This window comes from Garra rufa, chromosome 22, assembly GCF_049309525.1.
Source record: "Garra rufa chromosome 22, GarRuf1.0, whole genome shotgun sequence".
Lineage (NCBI taxonomy): Eukaryota > Metazoa > Chordata > Actinopteri > Cypriniformes > Cyprinidae > Garra > Garra rufa.
In genome coordinates, this window is record NC_133382.1 from 17081857 (window position 1) to 17105798 (window position 23942).

Here is a 23942-nt window from a genome sequence, read left to right on the forward strand (position 1 = left end):
TGAGACATATTTTTTACAATTCAAAACAACTGTCAGATTTAGTATCCATTACTCCAGTCTTTAGTGTCACACGATCCTCTCGAAATAATTCTAAAATGCTGATTAAGGGCCAGACTTACTAAACAGGGCAAATTAGTAAATCCTGACAGTACTATTTTAACGCCAAAAGACATTTTGCGTGGGCACAAGCTGTTAGTAAATCTGGCCCTTACTGCTCAAAAAGCATTTCTTATTATCAATGCTGTCAACAGTTGAGCTGTTTAATATATTTGTAAACCTTGACAAATTTTTTCAGGATTCTTTGATTAATAGAAGGTTCAGAAAAACAGCGTTCATTTAAAATAAACATGAATATATATACACACACACAAACACACTGACCCGAAATTTGAACAGTACATGCCACTAATCTTAGCTTTAGCTTGATTGCTATAAATAATGATTTTAAACCTAAATCCCTATGATTTGAGCAGCATGTGTGCCCCAGATTTGCTCATGGTCATCTGGTCACCCTATTCCACAGTGAGTGCTGCGCAATGCAATTTGAGCTAAATAGGTGGTCGTAGGGAGAATAAAAAGTCGGTACAGGTCGCTGGCATTGTGCAGTATGACGACGTGAAGGGATTTACTCTCTTTGGTCAGTGCACGCTTATCACGGCCGACATTTGATAAATAACCCTGCGTCAGGGCTGGCCTTATCCACCCGCCTTTAATTGAAAGAGGGGACATTTAAACTTCCTGAGAGCAACTGCTGCTGCCAAGCAGCCTGCCCTGGAACGGAGAAAACAAATCACTTCCCAGCAGATGTTTGAGCAATTATTCAAGCACGTATCCGTAAATATTAGATGCAAAGCGAACGGAGAGGGAAGAGGAGGAGGAGGAATGGGAGGGCTGCTGGGCTGGACAATTTAATTAGGTGTCACCTTAGGACAGAAACCTGAATGGATTCGTTCCAAGTCTCCTTGAACAAGAGCCAAGAGTATTTCTAATGTGTCCAGCCCCTATCACACACTTTTTCTACTTTGTTTTAAAAGTGAAGCCCATAAATTACCCAGCGACGGCAAGGCTACAATTCTGAACAGTCATAAACAATTCAGCAAGCACAGTTAGAGTGTGACTTTCTGCATAATAAAAGCTGTGTGCTTTTACGTTCTGCAATATGGTGGAACTCCAATAATTATTTGAGGTGTCACAGTGAAGTCATAACTATGGTTTTAGGTTATTTGACTGAGCTGGAAGTGTGTATGCACATTTTACTCAAATAAAAAACTGCTAGTATCTAGCCAAAACACATAATTTAGGGAAAGTTTATATATACTTAAATACTTTTAAATAAATGCTGTTCTTTTGAACTTTGAAGTCCACAAATTCTGATAAAGAAAAAAGTATCAGTTTCCATAAAACTTTTCTTAAGATTGATAATAATAAAAGTTTCTAAATCAGCATATGTGACCCTGGACCACAAAACCAGTCTTAAGTAGCAGGGGTATATTTGTAGCAATAGCCAATAATACACTGTATGTGTCAAAACTATACATTTTGCCAAAAATCATTAGGATATTAAAGACCATACGATATTTTTAACATTTTCTGGTGTAAATATATAAAAACTTATAGGCGATTTTCTCAATATTTTGGTTTTTCCACCCTCTGATTTCAGATTTTCAAATTGTTGATTTTTGGCCAAATCAAACCATACATCATTTTTTTATTAAGCTTCAGATATTGTATAAATCTCAATTTCAGAAAAATGACCCTTATGATTGGTTTTGTGATCCTAGGTCACATATTGGAATGACTTCTCAAGGATCATGTGACACTGAAGACTACAGTAATGACTGCTGAAAATTTAGGTCTGCCATCAAGAAACACAATTAATATAACTAGAAAATAGGGTAAATTGCAATAATATTCACAATACTGATGTTTCAAACCTTACTGTATTTTTGATCAAATAATTGCCTTGGTGTGCATAAGAGACTTCTTTAAACACATTAAAATAATCTTACTGCCTTCAAATGGTAGTGTATACATCTACAGACTGATTATGAACTTCACAAGTATTCAGATCAAGCACACATTTCCTCAAATAAAACATGTACAATTACTCATGAGCTTCAAAACCCTGTCTGATTTTACCTGCACTAGGGCCTCTTTCATGGCAGCCCAGTTGGACACTCTCCAGGCACACTCCAGCACCAGGTATGGGTTGTTATGACCTTTAGATTGTCCATACTCAGTCAAAGGCTCCCACTGGTTTAGCTCTTTAGAACAACTGAAAATAAACATAACATTTAGACTCACACAAACACATTTACATTTTACATTTACTATATAGGAGAATATAACAGACGTTCATGAATTTTCTGAACGTTCATGAATATCATTAAACGTGTGTGGAGTGGGGATGGGACAGCTGACCTTGTCAATGTATTAACTTACACTAGAGTTTTTGTCTTAAGCAATGCAAAACAAATATTGAGAGTGTAATCTTTACTAGTCATTTGTTCCATTTGCACAATAAAGTCTTGGTTAATCCACACAGCTGTATCTTAAAAAATAATGGTGTTTTATTAGCTCTGATTTTGTTGCCTGGTGCAGTATATTTTAGTAGCACTGCTTGGCAAACACACTTATCAGTGTATGTCTCAAGTGTTGAATCTGAGCTGTAGTTATTCAACTCACCGTATCCAATGATCCTCCCACAGCTGGTACTCTGGAAAGATGGCGGGTGAGACATTGTGCTCTTTGCGAGCTTTCTCCATTGCCTTCTCATAGGTTTCTTGAGCCTAAAAATGATGGACCCAATATTATTGTTAACATCATTTCAAAATAAGAGAGGGACAATACATATGACCCTGAGTTTTTCCAAAATTCTGTGCTTTTAAATTAATTCTGCATTTCTATATTAATTCTACATTCTGCCGCTCCTGATGTAAACTTGAAGGCCCGATCTGAATCAAATAATACGCAATCCGTTTGGAGCACTTCAAAACAATGAATCATGTTGCGACGCAAACGTTTCTAAAATCAGAAATAAGTGAAGTCGAAATTTGAAAAGTCATGAGTCAGTTTGAATCAATCTGAGCAGTTCCAGTGTAAATGACTCACTCAATTAATTTGGTTCATCTATTCTACTTTTTGCATCTTCAGCCATGTTTACTACTGGTTAAGCGTGATAGTTTTATGACATTAACTGAAATAGGCAATAAAAAGTATGTTTTTTTATTGCGTGAAAAGACACTTATTAAAAAATGTAACACTTATTTCATAGCTACATTTTCTTTTAATAATTCAAACACTTCTCAAGTACCTCTTCAGGAATATTGCTATTTTCAAAGGTTTTTTTAGCCCTTAAATTTTAAAAAGTCAAATTCAAGTACTTCAAGCACTAGTACGAACCCTGTTTAAATAATAAATTAAAATTTTAACAGGAGTGCCTTATGAAATGTTTTATTTTTCACAAATCCTGGTATGTGTGATTTCATTTTTAGATTGCGTTTGAACTCTTTAATCCAATTCTAATAAATCAAAAAGGATGTCTAATTAATTTAAATTATTCAAATTTGAACAATAATAGCGATCTAGGAAATGAATCTGTTTTATGATTTAATACATATTTTTAAAAAAAGGTGGCAAACAAATGAATGCATAAAACTTTAAAGTGTAAACACATGAGATTTAAACAGAGTTTTTGTAGTGCAATATTTAGACATTAGTCCATATCATGATTTGATTAAGTGTACAGCCCTTCTTTTTGATGTACTCATTCAAAATTTGCCAAAGACGTGTGGCGATACGATCATTTCAGTCTCCCACCTGTTCAAAGAAGCCATGCTGCTCGTACGCAATGGCGGTGCTCGTCTCTGGGAACTTGCATCTCTTCTGCCACAGCCCCGCCCACATATCCTCTTCCTGCAGTAGCGAATAGAGCTCTGCTAGAGAGTCGAGGATCTCCTGAGGGAATACAAGAACACATCTTCAAAGCATATAGGGGACAAACACATCCATATTCAGAGGTGTCCCAATGAGATGACTGCTTAGCATAAGCAGCTTGAATGCTGGGATACTTCAAACTGAACTCACTGACAGGTCAAAACAAAGGCAATTGGAAATTCAGCACACAAGTTCATTTTGAGTGACACCAGGGAACCTTTGGAACACAAAACTTCCTATGCCAAGAATATCAAATGGCAACAAAGACAAGAAGAAGGGCTCATGCATCACTGTACCTGCTGTGGAGGAGTGATGCTTTCTTGCTCATAGAACTCTGTGCTCTGTTTGGGTTTGATGTGCAGGCTAAGGCCTTTCTCAAAAGCTTGCTGCTCCAGCATCAGGGTGGAGCGCAACCATAGATTGTGGGTCTTTCCTAAGTACTTCAGAACGCACGGCCTGATGGGTATGGGCGGCACGCACTGAGACATGGCCTCCACAAAGCAGTTTAGAGCACTGGGCTGGCAATCTCTCTGTGCTTGATGACTACCGCTACACAGGAACGGACCCATCTCGCCTGAGAGTGCCTGCAGAAATAGAGACAGAAAACCAAAATTAGAGATGATATATTGGTTTAATACTGGTCATCGGCTGATATTAGTCACTATCAAGTATCAGATATGTAATAATTCATGTTGATTTGCATTATTTTTTTATTTAGATAACACTCACTCAAGTTCATCTTTCAAAAAAAAAAAAAAAAACTAAAAGTAATAATGATAATAATGCAGCAAACCTTTAAAGAAATATCCATATCATAAATTTGTTAAAAAAATAAAAGAAAATGCAAACCTAATAGGTGATTTAAAAGATTTAATAAATGATTCTTGTTTTTTTATTTATGTACACTGCCAGTCAAAAGATCAGCATTTATCTGAATTTAAAAGCTTTTGTAACATTAAACACTACACCATTCAAAAGCCTGGAGACAAAAAGTGATAAAGACATTTTTAATGTTACAAAAGATTTCCATTTCAGATAATCTACTCAGCTGTTTTCAACATAGTAATAATAATAAATGTCTTTTGAGCAGCAAGTCAGAATATTAAAATGATCCCTGAAGAATCATTTGACTGGAGTAATGATGCTAAAAATTCAGCTAGGAAATCACAGGAATAAATTACATTTTAAAATATATGAAAATTAGAAAACTTGATAATTTGAAAATATTTTAAATAGTAAACATTTTATAATTTTACTTTTTTTTGCTGTACTTTGAATTAAATAAATGCATGCATGGTGACAGAAGAGACTTAAACAAAACATCAAAAATCTTACTGTTCAAAAACTTTTGACTGGTAGTATACTGATGTGACAAAACAGTGTAATGGTATCAGCCTGAATTTTAATATTGGTCCACTAAAATTGGATCACATACAAAACAGAACTTCCTCACTAAACGTCAATGAGAATTTGCTAAAAAAAAAAAAAAAAATAATAATAATAATAGCAACGCTTACTCTAAAGAAAATTAGCCCATGTTACACAAAGACTTTTGCATTATTATTATTACAGAAAAAGACTGACGTAGTAAATATGTCCTTGTTTTTATACATCTTCCAAAAAATCTACGAAGTGGAAGATTTCTATTTTGAATGTGTGTTGCAATATTCTACAGTGTCATTTACTCCAAATTAAAGTCCTTTAATGAGAATTCTAATACTTAAGACATCTGGTCCATTAAACTCTGATATTTGCATAAAAGGTTTAATTTCTGCTCATTAGCAAATGCTGCCCGTTTAAGTTCAGCGGCAGGGGCAGAAAGACAGCCCGGCAGACCCCCCACCCATGCAAAGGTCTCCAAGATGAGCGAATAGGCACAACCTCCGACACCATTAACACACATTTTGCATGCTGATTCTGCAGTGATCTGCATTGTTAGTAGTAAAACAGGCAGTCTACACTTAAACCACAACAAAGGTCGAGTTAAAACTAGCAGCAGTCATACACTGTATTTACATGGAAAATGTTCAGAGGACTGTTAGCTCAGTTTTTTGGAGAACTAGGAAACTGAAGTACTTACGTGCTGCTGGCGGTCTGACAGAATCTTCCATAGGCGGGGGAAAAGCTGGACCCAGGTCTTCTCAGCCAATGGGGTGGAGATGTGGCACAACTGAACCAGTGCATTCAGCAGAGCTCCCGTCTGATTACACACACACACACACACACACACACACACACACACGAGACTCATTTAGAGATAGACAATATATCGGTCATTAATCAACCGACATTTAGCCACTTGAGATTATCGCATTGGCTGATAACAATGCCAGCTCAGCCAATTAACACAAGTGCACCTTGTCTGTTCCAAAGTCTACCAGGAAACCTTTGTTAATAAACATTTTATAGTTTAAAATAATAAAAATACGAATTTGGCGCACATTGCAAAAATATATATATATAAAAAATAGGAGTTTAAAATTTAATAATTTGATGTATTTTTCTGTATAATACTTTTCATGTTCTAAGAAAATATTATATACACTACCAGTCAAAAGTTTTTGAACAGTAAGAATTCTCTTCTGCTCACCAAGCCTGCATTTATTTGATGCAAAATACAGAAAAAGCTGTAATATTGTGAAATATTTTTACTATTTAAAATAACTGCTTTCTATTTGAATATATTAAAAATATAAATATTTATTCCTGTGATAAAAGCTAGATTTTCAGCATCATTACTCCAGTCTTCGGTTTCAAATGACCATTCAGAAATAATTGCAATATGCTGATTTGCTGTTTAGGATTTTTTTTTTTTTTTAATTTTTGTTATTAATATACAATATTTAAAACAGTTGAGTACATTTTTTTCAGGATTCTTTGATGAATAGAAAGATCCAAAGATTAGCAGTTATCTGAAATAAAAATTTTTTTGTAACATTATACACTATACCAGTCAGTATATACAGGTCCTTCTCAAAAATTTGCATATTGTGATAAAGTTCATTATTTTCTGTAATGTACTGATAAACATTAGACTTTCATATATTTTAGATTCATTACACACAACTGTAGTTCAAGCCTTTTATTGTTTTAATATTGATGATATTGGCATACAGCTCATGAAAACCCAAAATTCCTATCTCAAAAAATTAGCATATCATGAAAAGGTTCTCTAAACGAGCTATTAACCTAATCATCTGAATCAACTAATTAACTCTAAACACCTGCAAAAGATTCCTGAGACTTTTAAAAACTCCCAGCCTGGTTCATTACTCAAAACCGCAATCATGGGTAAGACTGCCGACCTGACTGCTGTCCAGAAGGCCATCATTGACACCCTCAAGCAAGAGGGTAAGACACAGAAATAAATTTCTGAACGAATAGGCTGTTCCCAGAGTGCTGTATCAAGGCACCTCAGTGGGAAGTCTGTGGGAAGGAAAAAGTGTGGCAGAAAACGCTGCACAACGAGAAGAGGTGACCGGACCCTGAGGAAGATTGTGGAGAAGGACCGATTCCAGACCTTGGGGGACCTGCGGAAGCAGTGGACTGAGTCTGGAGTAGAAACATCCAGAGCCACCGTGTACAGGCGTGTGCAGGAAATGGGCTACAGGTGCCGCAGGGCTACAGAGAAGCAGCACTGGACTGTTGCTCAGTGGTCCAAAGTACTTTTTTCGGATGAAAGCATATTTTGCATGTCATTCGGAAATCAAGGTGCCAGAGTCTGGAGGAAGACTGGGGAGAGGGAAATGCCAAAATGCCTGAAGTCCAGTGTCAAGTACCCACAGTCAGTGATGGTCTGGGGTGCCATGTCAGCTGCTGGTGTTGGTCCACTGTGTTTTATCAAGGGCAGGGTCAATGCAGCTAGCTATCAGGAGATTTTGGAGCACTTCATGCTTCCATCTGCTAAAAAGCTTTATGGAGATGAAGATTTCATTTTTCAGCACGACCTGGCACCTGCTCACAGTGCCAAAACCACTGGTAAATGGTTTACTGACCATGGTATTACTGTGCTCAATTGGCCTGCCAACTCTCCTGACCTGAACCCCATAGAAAATCTGTGGGATATTGTGAAGAGAAAGTTGAGAGACGCAAGACCCAACACTCTGGATGAGCTTAAGGCCGCTATCGAAGCATCCTGGGCCTCCATAACACCTCAGCAGTGCCACAGGCTGATTGCCTCCATGCCACGCCGCATTGAAGCAGTCATTTCTGCAAAAGGATTCCCGACCAAGTATTGAGTGCATAACTGAACATAATTATTTGAAGGTTGACTTTTTTTGTATTAAAAACACTTTTCTTTTATTGGTCGGATGAAATATGCTAATTTTTTGAGATAGGAATTTTGGGTTTTCATGAGCTGTATGCCAAAATCATCAATATTAAAACAATAAAAGGCTTGAACTACTTCAGTTGGTGTAATGAATCTAAAATATATGAAAGTCTAATGTTTATCAGTACATTACAGAAAATAATGAACTTTATCACAATATGCTAATTTTTTGAGAAGGACCTGTATATAGAAATTAATACTTTTATTTAGCAAGGATACTTTAAATTGATCAAAAGTGATGATAAATACATTTATAATGTTAGTAAAGATTTCTATTTCAGATAAATGCTGTTCTTCTGAACTTTCTATTCAACAACAAAAAAAAACTAAAAAAATTAAACTTTTAACATAATAAAAATAAATGTTTTTTGAGCAGCAAATTAGAATAATTTCTGAAGGATCATGTGACTGGAGTAATAATGCTAAAAATTCAGCTTTGAAATCACAGGAATAAATAACATTTTAAAATATATTCAAATAGAAAACAGTTATTTTAAATAGTAAAAATATTTCTAAATTGTACTATTTTTGCTTTACTTTGGATCAAATAATTGCAGACTTGGTAAGCAGAAGAGACTTCTTAAAAAAAATTAAAAAGTGTATGTTATTACATATACATTTAAATCAGTGTAAGTATTTTTAGTAGTTAAAATTATTATTATATAATTATATTTCATATTAATTTGAGTTGAGTTGTGTGTTTTGTCATTTTATTAGTTTTTTTTTCTGAAATATGTATAAATGTAATTTTTTGTACATAAAGTTAAACTAAATTAAAATTAGATATGTTGCCTGATCAACAAGCTGAAATCATTTTATATATCTTCTTCTATACAATTTAACATTTATGTCAAGTAATAAAAAAAATATAAAGGCTTTAATTTTGGTTAACTATAAAAACCCTGCTTAATACACACTATTCTTACTTGCTTCCTACATGTATCCGGTCACGTTTATAGCCAAAAAAGACTTAATCTTCACTCCTGACACCAGACATTCAAGGACAAAAGAGAACATTCCTTTTCTTTTCATAAGGTTTTGCTTTACGTTCATATGCATGACTGATCATCAACTCTTGCCACTGAATAATTCCTAGGGCATAACTGCACGTAAAGGTCTGGCCCTCTGACCACAAGAGGAATGGAGATGTTAGCATAAGTCCGAACTCAAATGTGTGCTTTGGTTCCAGACAGCAGCTCCGGTGGGCAACAGAGGCAGGTCAGGGCTTTGAACTCCTCACTTCATCATTTATCTAAAGCCTGCTTGAGAGGTGCATATAAAGCAGCACCGTGTCTAGGATTAAATAGAAATCAATGACGCTGTGACCTCAAAGCGCTCAGAGACACAATCCCATGTTGCCCTGATCAAACTCTCTTTAACAGAGACGCTTATGAGGGAGCAGCCAAATGAGGAAGAGCAGGTTAAGATGAAAGAAGCCATAACCAAAGGGGCATATTAAACTACGCCTGTATGACTTCTGCATGTGACTCATTCCTACATATGTCCTTTATGTAACCAGTTTCTTTTTTTTTTTAAGTTTTGCTTTATTTTTCTGAATGCTTAGGGTGCACTCGTGAGGGCGGCATATGTTGAGGTGATGGCTCACCTTGACCTCTCTCAGGGAGTCCAGGAACTTGTCGTGGCGGTTGGTGAGCATGTGCAGCTGGTTGCCTGTGTCTCTCTCCGCCTGCTCTTTGGTCTTGGGGAGGCTGGTCTGGTCTCCAGGTGCCAGTTCAATGTCTATCTCCACATCCTACAGATGAAAAAAAGTTAGAATTTAAACTGAGATTGAATTAATGAATTTGAATTGAATTCAGATACAGGATTCAGATTTGAAATTCAAATTTAAATTTAAGGAAATAGAATTTAAATTGAATAAAATTCAAACTGCTGTAAGTTCAGTTTTAAATAATACAATAGTTTTAAATAATACAAATAAGAATTATTGACATGATGATATTTTAAACACTTATGCAAACATGTATTTTTAATACTTGAAATATATTTTACAATTGTTATATTATAATGTATGATACCACATCTACACTGCTGTTCAAAAGTTTGGGATCAGTAAGATTTATTAAAGAATTCTCTTATGCATTTACTTGATCATGAATACAGAAAAAAGCTGTAATATTGTGAAATATTATTACAGTTTGAAGAAATGGTTTTCTATTTTAATACATATGAAAATGTATTTTATTCCTGCAATGCAAAGCTGAATTTTCATCAGCCATTACTCCAGCCTTCACTGTCACATGATCCTTCAGAAATCATTCTAATACGATGCTTTACTTTTATGATATTTTACTTTTATTATCAATGTTGGATACTTGTGCTGTTTAATATTTTTCTGGAACCTGTGATTCTTTTATTCAAGATTCTTTGATGAATAAAAAGTTCAAAAGAACAGCATTTGTTCAAAAATAGATTTTTTTTTTTTTAATATAAGTCTTAGCTATCACTTTTTAACAATTAAACACATCCTTGGTGAATAAAAGTATACATTTCTTTAAATAAAAAATAATTTACTGACCACAAATTTGAAAAGGTAGTTTATATGGTTACGAAAGATTTTTATTTTAAATAAAGGCTTCTATTTTTGGTCAGTACATTATTCTCTTTTTTGAAAGAAATTAATACTTTTATTCACCAAAGATGTATTAAATTAATAAAAAGTGATAGCAAAGACTTATATTGCTAAAAAAGATTTATATTTTGAACAAATGCTGTTCTCTTTAACTTCTTATTTATTAAAGTTAAAAAATCACAGGTTCCAACTAAATATTAAGCAGCACAAGTGTTGATAATAAATCGACATATTAGAATGATTTCTGAAGGATCGTGTGACACTGAAGACTGAAGTAATGATGCTGAAAACTCAGCTTTGCATCACAGGAGTAAATTACATTTTAAAATGTATTCAAATAGAAAACAGTTATTTTACATTTAAATAATATTTAACAATATTACAGTTTTTTCTGGATTTTTAATCAAATAAATGCAGCCTTGATGAGCATAAAAAAAAACATTAAATATCTTACTGAACTTAAATCTTTTTTTTTCTTATTGATCCTTCATCTTTAACGTTAAAATGTAGGGGAAAAAAACAATATATAATCAAATGAAATGAAATTCCAAACCATGAAATTCCTAAATTCTAAAGATGCAATAAAAACCTTCTCTATACATCAGAATTTGATACTAGAGTCAGCTAAATTAGGCTATAAAGGTACAAACAGGCTTTTTGTACAGATGTTTGTATACACTGAATGGCACAGCTGACCTCTTCCTTGGTCTCGCTGTTTTCTCTCTCACGAGGTTCCTGTTTGATATGCGTTGCCATAGCGAAGGCTGCGCGGTCATGGCTGTCAGCCAGGTTGATGACGTTGGTGATGGAGGGGAGCATGGATCCCTGGCAGCTGGTGCCAATGGTGGTGTTCCTCTCACAGACCGCCAGCAGCAGCTGTGAAGCAGAGACGACAGAATCAAACTCTGAACTGCCACGATTCCGAAAACACGCAAGCAAACAGCTGCTCCTTCTGTGAAGATCACATCACTTGGAAGAAAGTAGCTAACATTCACACACAAATGACACCTGCATGAGCCAGCATTGTTTAACAGCTGCCAGTTTAACCAGTAGCGCATATATATCTAAATGCTTGACACTGGCTGATTCGCGCACACAGCCGCGCAGTGTGTAGGACAGCGTTAATAATTCAAGAGCCAGAGTAGCATTGATTGTGGCTGAGATGGATGAATTGTGACCTGACTTGAGCGGGAGCAGCTAAAAACCAGAGCTGTTACATTATGGTGAACGTGTCAGTACCAAAAGAATATCCAGATTTTGATAAAATCATCAAGGGAAAAGCTGTGACACTTAAAATGATACAGTATGCATACAACCGCTATGCAAGGTGCAATTAGCTTTCTGTGTAATTTAAGCATGTGCATAATTATGAAGCATTATCCACTCTGCATAAAGCTCGCAACGACTGAATATTGCACATACATCTTGTAGAGCGACATGCAATGTTATATCATAGAAATTATAAAAATTAATTAAAATAAATGAATGCTATAATTATTAGTGCTGTCAAATCGATTAATCGTGATTAATCGCAATTAATCGCATTCAAAATAAAACCTTGAGTTTGCATATTTATATGCACACAACTAGTTAAAAGTTTTTGGACAGTAAGATATTTAAAGTCTTTTCTGTTCACCAAGTCTGCATTTATTTAATCCAAAGTTAATCCAAAACACGTTTTTACTAAGGATGCACCGAAATGAAAAATCTTGACCGAAGCCAAACAAAATTAAACGCCGGTTACAGAACACGGTTTTTCGAGTTTCTTTTCCCCCTAGTATTTTGAATAAATTAAATAGCCAAAATGTGCTTTTTACAGTTTTAAACCCTTAACTGTCACTCCCATTTTTGAAAATAGACGTGAAAATGCAGTATTCAAACGTAATTTTTCATAATTCATGAGAAAACATTTTTTAATATGACTTTGATGTACATTTTCCATGTTAATGCAATGTCTGATTTTAAAATGGTGTTCAGAGGATGAATTTTGAGATTAAGTTTTCAACGGACATATCATTTCTTATGATTTCTAAAGCGTTATAGAGAAAAGGCAACAAAGAAAGTCTTTTGTGACAAAGGTCAGAACTGCTGTTATGAAGTAGATTTTTGAGGTGCACTCTTGTCATAAATGAATCTATTAGTTTTCCTACATTAACACAAAAAACCTTTCCAACAATAATAGTTTTTCATGATTAGATTAGGATTTATTCGTAAAATGGTGAAGTAAACTTAGAAAAGACGGTGACAGTTAAGGGGTTAAAAAATTGACTTAAAACTGAACATTAACATTCTATTAGACATTATAGCCTACCAACAGAGCACAACTTAACTAAAAATTAATAAGTTATTAAAATAATATTCTTTGGCCATTTTTAAGACCCCTTTCTTAAATCAGGCATGTGTTTTTTATTGTACAAATAAACGCAGCCGTGCTGAGCAAAGAAGAATGTTATAATAAATGTATTAATAGAGCTGTTGTAATGATTGTTATCATTATTTTTGTCTTTTTTATTTTATTTTATTTACAATGCTAACATTTATGAATGTTGACTTATTTTGACGGAAACCCACAAGACAACCTCAGTACTACTTTTGGCTGCAAGCAGCAGATTTTTGAATGATTCTCATCATGCTGTTTCAGCACAGATTTTCCTTGTGCATTTGGACTTTGAACCCTGGCTAACGAACTCATTCAGAGCTGTCAGAATACTTACATTTTGTGAGTGTATTAGACAACATAACATTCTTTAGTTTATTTAATAACTACAATCTACTGGTTTAAGACCATTTTGCAATTTTACTCATCATACAATAACCAGCAACAACCACCCCTTTCACTTCTCATTGAAGACATGCAATGCGGTTCTAAACAGTCTCTCGCTGTTGGTGCTTGTAATGATTTTTGCGTCTTTCTCTGAGAGTTTTAAATGCTTCTTGACTCTTTTTGATCACGTTGAGTCATTGTTTGGTATAATTTATTCAGCCTTTTCACTTATTCTTAAATAATTTCTCGGTTGCCGAACATTTGGTGCATCCCTAGTTTTTACTATTTAAAATAACTGTATTCTTTTTGAATAAATTTTAAAATGTAATTTATTCCTGTGATGTCAAAGCTGTGAAGCAGAGACGACAGAATCAGTCTCTGAACTGCCACGATTCCGAAAACATAAGCGAAACAGCTGCTCTTCAGTGAAGATCACATCACTTGGAAGAAAGTAACTAACATTTACACACAAATGACACCTACATGAGCCAGCATTGTTTAACAGCTGTTATTTTAACCGCATATATATCTAAAAGCTTGACACTGGCTGATTCGCACACACAGCACAATATAAATTACATTTATATTTTAAAATGCTATTTATTCCTGTGATTTCAAAGCTGAATTTTTAGCATCATTACTCCAGTCACATGATCTTTCAGAAATCCTTCTAATATTCTGCTTTGCTGTAAAAAAAAAAAAAAAAAAACATTTTTTAAAAAGAAAGTCTTTATCATCACTTTATATCAATTTAAAGCATCCTTGCTAAATAAAAGTATTAACTTCTATCATTTTTCCCCAAAAAAATTATACTGACTCTACTTTTGAGTGGTATAGTGTAACGTTACAAAAGATTTGGATCTTTCGATTCATCAAAGAATCCTGAAAAAAAATGTACTCAACAGAAAATCAGCATATTATAATGATTTCTGAAGAATCATGTGACATTTGATCTGAAAATGTAACTTTGACCACTAGAATAAATTACATTTTAAAATATTCTAATAGAAATCAGTTATTTTAAATAGTAAAAATATTACTGCTTTTGCTGTATTTTGGATCAAATAAATGCAGGCTTGGTGAGTAGAAGATATTTCTTTAAAAATTAAAAAAAAAATTAATTAATCGATTTGACAGCACTAATAATTATATAATATAAATGATAAAATAAATCTTAAACAAAATGTATAATACATAATATATCAAATTATTTATTTAGATTTTAGCTTTTATTTATTTAATTAATTTATAGTATTTATTAGATATATATTTCAAGTCTATTAACATATATTGCATCAACTAGTCAAAAACAATCGCCAGGTTTCTCCAAAAACATCTCTATTGGTTCATCCCTAACCATGAATTTACTGAATTGTACTGCAAGGAAAAAAAAAAAACATTCACATTTTATGTTTTTCCTTCCATTTTCAATAAAAAAAAATATGCGTCTGTACCTCAATGCACTGTTTAATCCAGAAGTGGCTGCCCATGGCCTCCCAGTTCTGCGAGCAGCAAATATACAGTAGCCTCTCATAGACGCGTCGCTTCATTGATGCATCAAACACCTCGAAAAACTTTGCTCTGATCAGTGGCTGGGAGCAGCGCAGCCCTGACAAGAATGCTGGCTCCAGCTTGGATGTAATATCACTTCCTGAGAGGTTCTCATCTCTGAAAAAAACAAATACCGGAGTGCTTTAGACAAACGCTGCAAGACTGTTGTGTTTACCTTCGGAGACAGCGTGAAATGCAGCGTGACAATAAACAACACGGTGGGTCTTTAGTAAACCACAGCTATTAAGGACTGCATGTGTTTCTGCACAAATACGACTAGAGCTGTTTCTAAGCCTATGGGTTCTCACCAGGATGAATTGCTCCTGATGCTGGAGAAATGCTTTTATGCCCAGGGTAACAGTAACCCATAATGCCTCTTGCCCCTCAGCCGCCAAACACCCCCAGCCCCAACTTTAGCAATCAAAATGAGGCCTACCACCCACCAGCTACAGTCTTGTTGCTAATGGCAATAGATGGAAGGCCAGCGCGGACAGAGGACCCCGTGATTAATCGGCGTAATTACCTGTAGACGTAATTAACGAGGTCCAGGAACTGGCCATTCAATTCAAGGTCATCAGGAAAGCGCTTCTCAATGTAGGTCATCATTTTTACCAGCAGAATGGACTTCTCTCTTGGATTAGGCACCTAGGAATGAGAAACGAAGACAAAGAGAAGGAGTAAGATGGCAGTAAGGAAGAGGATTGAAGAGAAGAAGGGGGTAACAGATTGATACAGTCCATTTATCTTTCATCTATCAGGAGAGCTGCGCAGCACCTTTGCTTGGCTCCTTTTTCTCCCTGTCTGCTCTCTCGCCTTGGGCTAACAGAACAGACACCTGGGTTCAGCTGTCCGGGCCACAGCGCACTGAATACACAATGCCTCATTTACAGCAAGATGGGCTTTGTGCTCAAATGTTTAACACTGGTGTATTCAGAGTCGACAAAAGGTTGGTTTACTATTGTGCGGTTTAGCAAGTGTACAGAAACGGGAGCCATACAATTACATCATGTTCAAACAAGACTGCATGAAATATAAACCAAGTTAAGCCATTTATAGCTGATTTCCCTAAGAACTCTTAGCTCTACGGTGGTGTCAAATCATAGTACTACTCGTTTCTAAATCTCAACGCGAATTGATCGGCACAATAACCAAAAAATATGTCATTATTTGACAACTCTGTTTAGTGGTGCACCATTAACACACTTAAACTTTAAAGGAGAAGTTCACTCCCAGAACAAAACAACCCTTTGTCATTGAAGATGTTCATGTCTTTCTTTCATTAGTCGTTAAGAAATTGTGTTTTTTGAGGAAAACATTTTAGGATTTCTCTTCATACTGCAGACTTCAATGGTGTCCATGAGTTTGAACTTCCAAAATGCAGTTTAAATACAGCTTCAAAAGGCTCTAAGCGACCCCAGACGAGGAAGAAGGGTCTTATCTAGTGAAACAATCTGTCAATTTCTACAAAAAACCCTGACAATTTATATACTTTTTAATCTCAAATGATCGTCTTGTCTAGCTCTGCATGTACTCTGTGTATTCCAGTTTCAGTTTTAAATTTTATTTCAGTCTTGGACTACATTCTGTTAGAATTGACAACCAATTTTTAAAATGTAAAAAAAAAGAATAAATGAAAAGAAAAATGAATAAATTCTCCTTTTAAGATATCTCGTCATACATTTTTTATTATTGAACGCTGTTCCCTGAGGTCCAGTTATAATGACCACTTTCCTCTCTCTCCCTGACCTTGCTGTCAACTGTCATTTTTAACTGACCCATCATTCAATAGTCTCTTGGCAAAGTCTGCATTACATTGTGACAGGATGACAAAATAATCAATGGCAAAATGTACCACATAAATGATGAAGATCAGGCTAAAATGATTGGAGATCTTGTTAAAAATAAATGTATGAATGTGCTGCCAGGAATTCACTTACAGAATTAATAAAAATTTCCTGATAATTGACTCAACCCACATGTCATCCAAGATGTTCATATCTGTCTTTCTTCAGTGGAAATGAAATGAAGGTTTTTGAAGAAAACAGTCCAGGATTTGACTCTATATAGTGGACTTCAATGGGGATCACAGGTTAAAGGTCCAAATTGCAGTTTCAATGCAGCTTCAAAAGGCTCTACATGATCCCAGCAGTGTCTTATCTAGTAAAACAATCTGTCATTTTCTTAAAAAAAAAAACTTTTACATTACATAGCCAAGTTAGAAAGGTCATGCATGACGTAGGCGGAGCCTTTCCAACATAATTAGGTAATGTGTGAAATCACAGATGCACAATTCAGAGCAAATGCAAGACCTTCAATTTGGACCTTCAACCCGCTAAACACCAATTGACGTCCACTATATGGAGAATAATCCTGAAATGTTTTCCTCACAAAACTTCATTTCCTTTAAACTGAAGAAAGAAAGACATGAACATCTTGGATGACATGTGGTTGAGTAAATTATCAGGAAACTTTTGCATGTATATGCTTTCATAGTACAATGAAATCTAAACTACAACCAAAGAAAATTCCTCATAATGTGACACCAGTGTTCACAGAATTATTATTTTGAGATAGCAGCTTGAGAGACTTTACCTGGTTGGTGGCCATGGGGTTACCAGAGTTCTTGACCCATTCCTCCACAATCTTCACCACAGCTCGAAGTATCTTTGGGTCGGGAGATTTCTCAATGAGGGATGTGAGGATGACCTGGATGAAGTTCTTCCTCATTTCCATGTTCATGACTGAGAGCCTCTCCTTTACCAGATCCAAGCTAAGCATGACCAACTCGCTCGTCACTATAATCGACATAGAAGAACGAGAGGACGATTACATGACAGCAATCCTATTTTCCCTTTCGTTGAGGCTCACAAGGCCTTCTGTGATTTTCCAAACCTAACAAAGAGGAAATACTACACACCGGTTCACATACACAGCAAAATGTTACATAAATCTCAAAGGCAACCATCGAACATACATCAAAATGGTAAAAGACAGCTGAGGATATGAACCATAAAATACAAAATTCTGCCTGCTGAAAGCGGGGGAAACGTGATTGAGTTTTAGCATGGAGAGCCGCAGCAGAAAGGAGACGGGTTATGAGTTTAGCCTGGCCTCTGAATGTATTTTCTGCTTGATTTGCTCAAGGTAAAATGTGATTGTTCTGATGAGTCAAACCCTTGGGGGAGAATATGTTAGAGGCTGATTTCCAGTCCGCCGCTGACTCACGCTGTGAGGGGGTCTTGGGCGACGCTGTCAGGGTGACATTGCAGCGTGAGGCCTACAGACAGCACAGGACAGGCAGGGCCGAAAGCGTGCGAATCTGTGCGTGTGTCTGTTGAGTCCCATCTCCATGTACCATTTAAAAACCATAATAGCATCTAGAAGGCACTGAGCAGATGGGATTGTCTGGATTTTATATTCCGGTGGACACAGTGGGAGATTTTTGACTTCAATCACAGAAGATGTTTCTCAGTATGGATGGATTTGTGGACCGGTCTCCGAACATTTGATTGGCCCTCCTGCAGCACCCAGTGGTCAAATATGGACAGCACATGCTGAAGTCTAACGACTCACTCTCTCACACTCTGCTCCAAGGTGACAACGTGTCTTTTTGTCTTTCTGCCCACTTTTTAAACTCCTCCAGATGACTGCAGACAACAGGATTAAAGCTGTCCCAGTAAGAGTGTATATTTTTCCATCATACTGTCAAGAGCCTAAATTTAAGACAGACTGTCAGTTCTGGGCCAAGAGGAAGAGGACCCGTTCTGTCAGGAAAAAGCAATAGATCTTAACCTACCTCAGCTGGCTTCCATATACTATCCAAAATAAAGACAAGCTTGAAATCTTTAAAGGCTTGAAAACGGCCTCCTAAAAGGGAGGAAGTGATCCTAACCAAGCGCAGATGGGTTAATGACAGAAAGAGGCAAATGTTTGAAGATTGTTTGAATTGAGTATAGCATACCATATTGCATTAACTTCAAGACAGCAGCCAATTAGGATCGATTCAGATGATTTAGCGATCCACCGAGTGCCATCAACATAAGAACTGAGCTGACCTGTGTGCTTCCTGTTCTGTTTAAATTTACTCAGTGGTTCAGAGTGTACACAATAAAAGTAAAATCTTTTAAAAATTGAGTTTAAAACGCATAACAAGTTTCTAGAAATGTGTATTTTGTATTCATGTTGGTTTTGTATGGTTATGAAAAACTTTTATACCATTTTAAAGAAAACTTTTTTTTTTTTTTTTTAAATGTGGCGCAACCAAGTAATAAATTATTTTCTGTAACTTGAATATGCAGTATAATTTTGAAATATATATTTTCACAAATATCAAGAATTATTAACTCATATATAATACTAAGTATTTGGTAAGTCACACTACATTTCATTTTCAAATCTGACTAATGACTACAAATCTGACTATTATATCTGACTACAAACTTGACTGATAAATCATAAAGTCAAAATATCTTAAAGTCAATATTTTAGGAGACTTCTTGACCTTGACACAGGGTTTGCAGGGGTCATCTCATCTCTGATACCGTGATACAATTTCCTGTTTTTTTTTTTCTGCATGCTGGTTGTATCATTACTATTTAAAATATAAATATTAATTATAATTTTAATTCAAAATATTAATACAAATTTATTTTTAATAAATTTAGCTGCAAGCAGAAATTGAGCAGCAAAATGAGCAAGCTTAAAGCAAGACAATGAACATCAGACCAACTTCAACAATGACTAAAGACCTTTGGAGACAATTTTAAGCAAAATGTTTGAAAACCCATGAAAAAAAAATCATGGTTTTCACTTGAAATACAACAAAATTGCTTATTACTTTTGATCAATAGCTGATTTGTCTACCAACAAGAAATCCATCACTTTTTACTGGCATGGTCTGAGGAAAATCAGTTTTTTAAAACCAGTCTAGGAGGAGTTCGAAAAGAAGGTTAAAGAAAATCAAAATGGCAGACAGGATGTTCGGCTGATTATAGCCAAACTTTTCAGAATGTATAAGCAAAAACAGACAATAAATTCTTATGCGCTTATGTGTTTTGAAGATATAGCCTCACATATATTTTGGGGTGATCATCAGATTTATTGGAATGTTATTATTCTACTTGAATTCCCAAACTTTTAGGGCCTGTCCACACGGAGACGCGTTTCGCTGTATACGTATACATTTTTTATCGTATTGGCGTTTCATCCACACGGATCCGGCGTTTTAGGAGACTGAATCCGCTATTTTTTGAAACCGGGTCCCAAAGTGGATAAATCTGAAAACGACACCCTCGCGGTTTCGTGTGTACAGCCAATACGTATATTTTGTGAAACGATGATGTCATCACATCACGTGTCGGCTGCGTCACACGTAACAGCAACAACAATAATGGCGGACTACATGATTGTGTTCGTGTTGCTACTAAGCCTACTAGCTTTATTACAGCAAAATCTATTGCTTCTATGCAACTGTTATGAGCAACAAGCGATAATGTTCGCATCTTCGTCGTCTTCTTAGTTCGTATACAGCGCGCAATGTTATGCGCATGCTCAAAGTCTTCTTCTCCGTGTATAGCGTATCTCTATGGCAGAATTACAGCACCCCACACTGGTCTGGCATATATACTACACCGTTTTCAGTGGTTTCGTGTTTACGGAATTTTTTTTTAGAACGAGGGGAAAAAAATGATCGGATAGGGAACGCACCGGCTTCGTGTGGACGGAGTCTTAGTTGGCATGGTCTGAAGATGATCCAACACAATTTTCTTAAAAATAATCTAAACAAAGGTTCGAAATATACGGTTTTTTTTTTTTTTTTTTTAAGATTGATTTTTGGCATTTTTGCCTTTATTTTAATAGGACAGATCAGAATAGACAGGAAGCAAACTGGGAGAGAGATAGAGGGCGGGATCGGGAAAGGTCCTCAGGTCGGGATTCGAACACGGGACACCCGAAACGCAACGGCACTGTATGTCGTCACGGTGCCCACAAGGCTATCAGTGCTGACCGAAATGTAAGTTTTGATAAAAAATTTTAACATTTTATACAGAAGGTAACCTTTTCATCACTGAAAATTTTGTCAGAGGGTACAACAGAATCCTACAGGTAGAGAGTCCAAATTTGTTCTCTTTACTGTTTAGACCAACCTCTATCTGTGTGCAAAATTTCATAACTTTCACACAAGCAGTTTTATTGGCTGCCAAAGACACATGAGCAGAATCACTACGGTACACTTAAAATCAGTTGTGTTTTTTTAGCCAATTTCAGACTGGTTCTGGTAGAAATCTCCGTGGAGTAGCCTAGTACCTGTGTGATTCGTCACAGACATGGAGAGAAGTAGCTCTGGCTACAATGTTCTTCTGCAAGATGCATTTAGTTCTGTTTAGAAACCGCTGGAGTGCCAAAAGTTATGGACTGCAGCTTCAAGGTGAAATAAATTTTTAATGTATCTTTAGGAGGAAAATGTCCTTCACCCAAGAGTCTAAAGAATAGTCACCTGTGCTAGTTTCAGCGGCTCCGGGGTTGGGTTGCGGGCTCAGGTGCTCTCTCACCATCTTCTGCAGGGAGCGCATAAAGACGGAAATGAGGCGGTCGATGTAGCTAGAGTTGTTGCTGCAGGCCGACTTCAGGATCATCAGCGTTCCTGGAAGCAGAGAGAAAAGAGAAACTGGTAACATGACGCCCCGCTGCCCTCACGACACTGTCAGGGACAGCAAGCGACATGCGCCTGCTAATGACTTTGGGTACAGCTCCTTTGTCCCTGTAGTTGTATTACAAGGACGTTTCTGGAGAAATCTAACCGAGTTACCGGGTAAGGATGGAGACAAAGGGAAAAAAAAGCATGAGTAATGCATTTCTTAGATCACAGCTCTGGGGAGGAAAGATAAATGTAAAAAGTCACCCTCGTCGGAGACACATACAGTACATCAGTGGTAAATGTAACTCTAGAGCACTGCCAGAGCGGAATCAGGAGGCATTTATTGACCAATGGTGCCATTTTGGGCTGAAATAAAACACTGGTAACTTTAGAATGTTATCCAATAGAGTTTCATCACTTTTTGTTTTCTATTATGAGATATAATTAAAGACGTGCTATAAGTTGTGAAACAACAAAGTGTCCCATTATAAAAATATCTTATCTGAAATGGATCCACACAAAAGTACACTACCACTCAAAAGTTTGGAGTTGGTAAGATTTTAAAAAAAATATATATATTTTACAGAAAGATACCTCTTTAAACAATGCATTTATTTGATCAATATATTTGAATATATTGTAAAATGCAATTTATTCCTGTAATTTCAAAGCTAATTTTTTTTTTTTTTCATCATCATTACACCAGTCACATGGTCCTATTATTTTTAGCTGCTCAAAAATATTTTTTAGTATTATGTTGAAAAGCTAAGTAGTGTTTATCATCACTTTTGATCATTTTTAAGCATCCATGTTAAATAAAAGTATTCATTTCTATAATTTCTTTCAACAAAAAAAGGGATACTAAAGCCAAGCTTTTAAAATGGTGTAGTGTATTATGTTACAAAAGCCTGGATCTTTCTATTCATCAAAAAAACCTAAAAAAGTACTCTAATTTTTAAAATATTGACAATAATAATAATAAAAACAGTAAATAAAAAAATGTTTTTTGAACAGCAAATCAGCATTTATTTCAAATTTTAAATAGTAAAAATATTTAATTTTACTGTTTTGCTGTACTTTTGGATCAAATAAATGAAGGCTTGGTGAGAGCAGAAGGAACTTCTTTAAAAAACAAAAAAAATAAAAACTTTTGACTGGTAGTGTATATAGATATATGATTTACAATGTTTAAGTAAACAACATTTTTTGTCTATATTGTGTTGGGGAAAATTTTTCAGAATAACTCCCTTTGGTCATGTAGTAGAGCCATTAAATTTTCTTACCGAACAATTGAGTTGGGTTAGCGCTGCTGGCTTTCTCATAGTTCGTGAGGCCTTCATAAATGACTTTCCCTACGGCAGCGTACAAACACTCCAGCTCCTCATACTTGGAAGCCACTGAGGATGAGCCTAAAGAAAAACAAAATGTTAGAAGAAAATTAGAGGTCGACCGATCTATCGGTTTTGCCGATTAATCGGCACCGATAGTTGATTGGCCGAACTATCGGTCATCGGCAAAAACCCCTGCCGATAGTTTTTCCTGGTTGCGTTCCCTTGCTGAAGCGCTCATGCTCTGCTGTCTTAGAGTAGAGGTTAAGCCCCAGACCAATGTTAGGATTGTTATCATATATTTGTATTGATTTATAGTCATATTTTTAGCCAGCAAAGTTGTAGATTTAAAGACCTGATGTGAGAAAGCAAACCGTGTTCATTCAGCCGACAGAATCCTGCCGAGTCACAGCGTGCTATAGTTTTAGGTAACATCATATAACATCATCTGTCCAAAATCATTGTTAATAATGTCTTTATGCTTCATAAAGAACTATAATTCATGTTTTAGCCTTTTCTTCAGGCCCTTAAAGCATAGGCTTGCATCTTGTTACGCACTTTATTTCACAATGCCAATTTTCCTGTTCTTATTTGATTTTAATAACTGATCAACAAAAATATATATTAAAAATTAAGATAAAAATTATATAAAACGAAATTCGTTTAAGGAGGGATTTTCCACAAATAAAAACGAACGAAGTGATCAAAAATTGTGTCTTAACCTCTCCAATTCTCCCGGCGTATTTCGTCCAATTCATACACGTCCGACATTTACAAATAACACAAACTTCTTTGGTAATTAATAT

General features: G+C 35.7%; 1 protein-coding gene across 4 annotated transcripts in view; it reads right to left on the reverse strand.

Moving 5' to 3' along the window:
• trrap (transformation/transcription domain-associated protein) overlaps nucleotides 1-23942 on the reverse strand; it is a 112649-nt gene that overhangs the window by 41935 nt on the left and 46772 nt on the right. For all 4 annotated transcript variants that reach the window (XM_073827660.1, XM_073827659.1, XM_073827661.1 and 1 more), the window contains 12 exons: nucleotides 23092-23217; nucleotides 21668-21814; nucleotides 17764-17966; nucleotides 15695-15816; nucleotides 15075-15288; nucleotides 11553-11732; nucleotides 9873-10019; nucleotides 6017-6136; nucleotides 4233-4520; nucleotides 3820-3957; nucleotides 2686-2789; nucleotides 2140-2275 (listed from right to left, as the gene is read on the reverse strand). In XM_073827660.1, coding sequence (XP_073683761.1) covers nucleotides 2140-2275; nucleotides 2686-2789; nucleotides 3820-3957; nucleotides 4233-4520; nucleotides 6017-6136; nucleotides 9873-10019; nucleotides 11553-11732; nucleotides 15075-15288; nucleotides 15695-15816; nucleotides 17764-17966; nucleotides 21668-21814; nucleotides 23092-23217 — 1925 coding nt within the window. The remainder of the gene's footprint in view (nucleotides 1-2139; nucleotides 2276-2685; nucleotides 2790-3819; nucleotides 3958-4232; nucleotides 4521-6016; nucleotides 6137-9872; nucleotides 10020-11552; nucleotides 11733-15074; nucleotides 15289-15694; nucleotides 15817-17763; nucleotides 17967-21667; nucleotides 21815-23091; nucleotides 23218-23942) is intronic.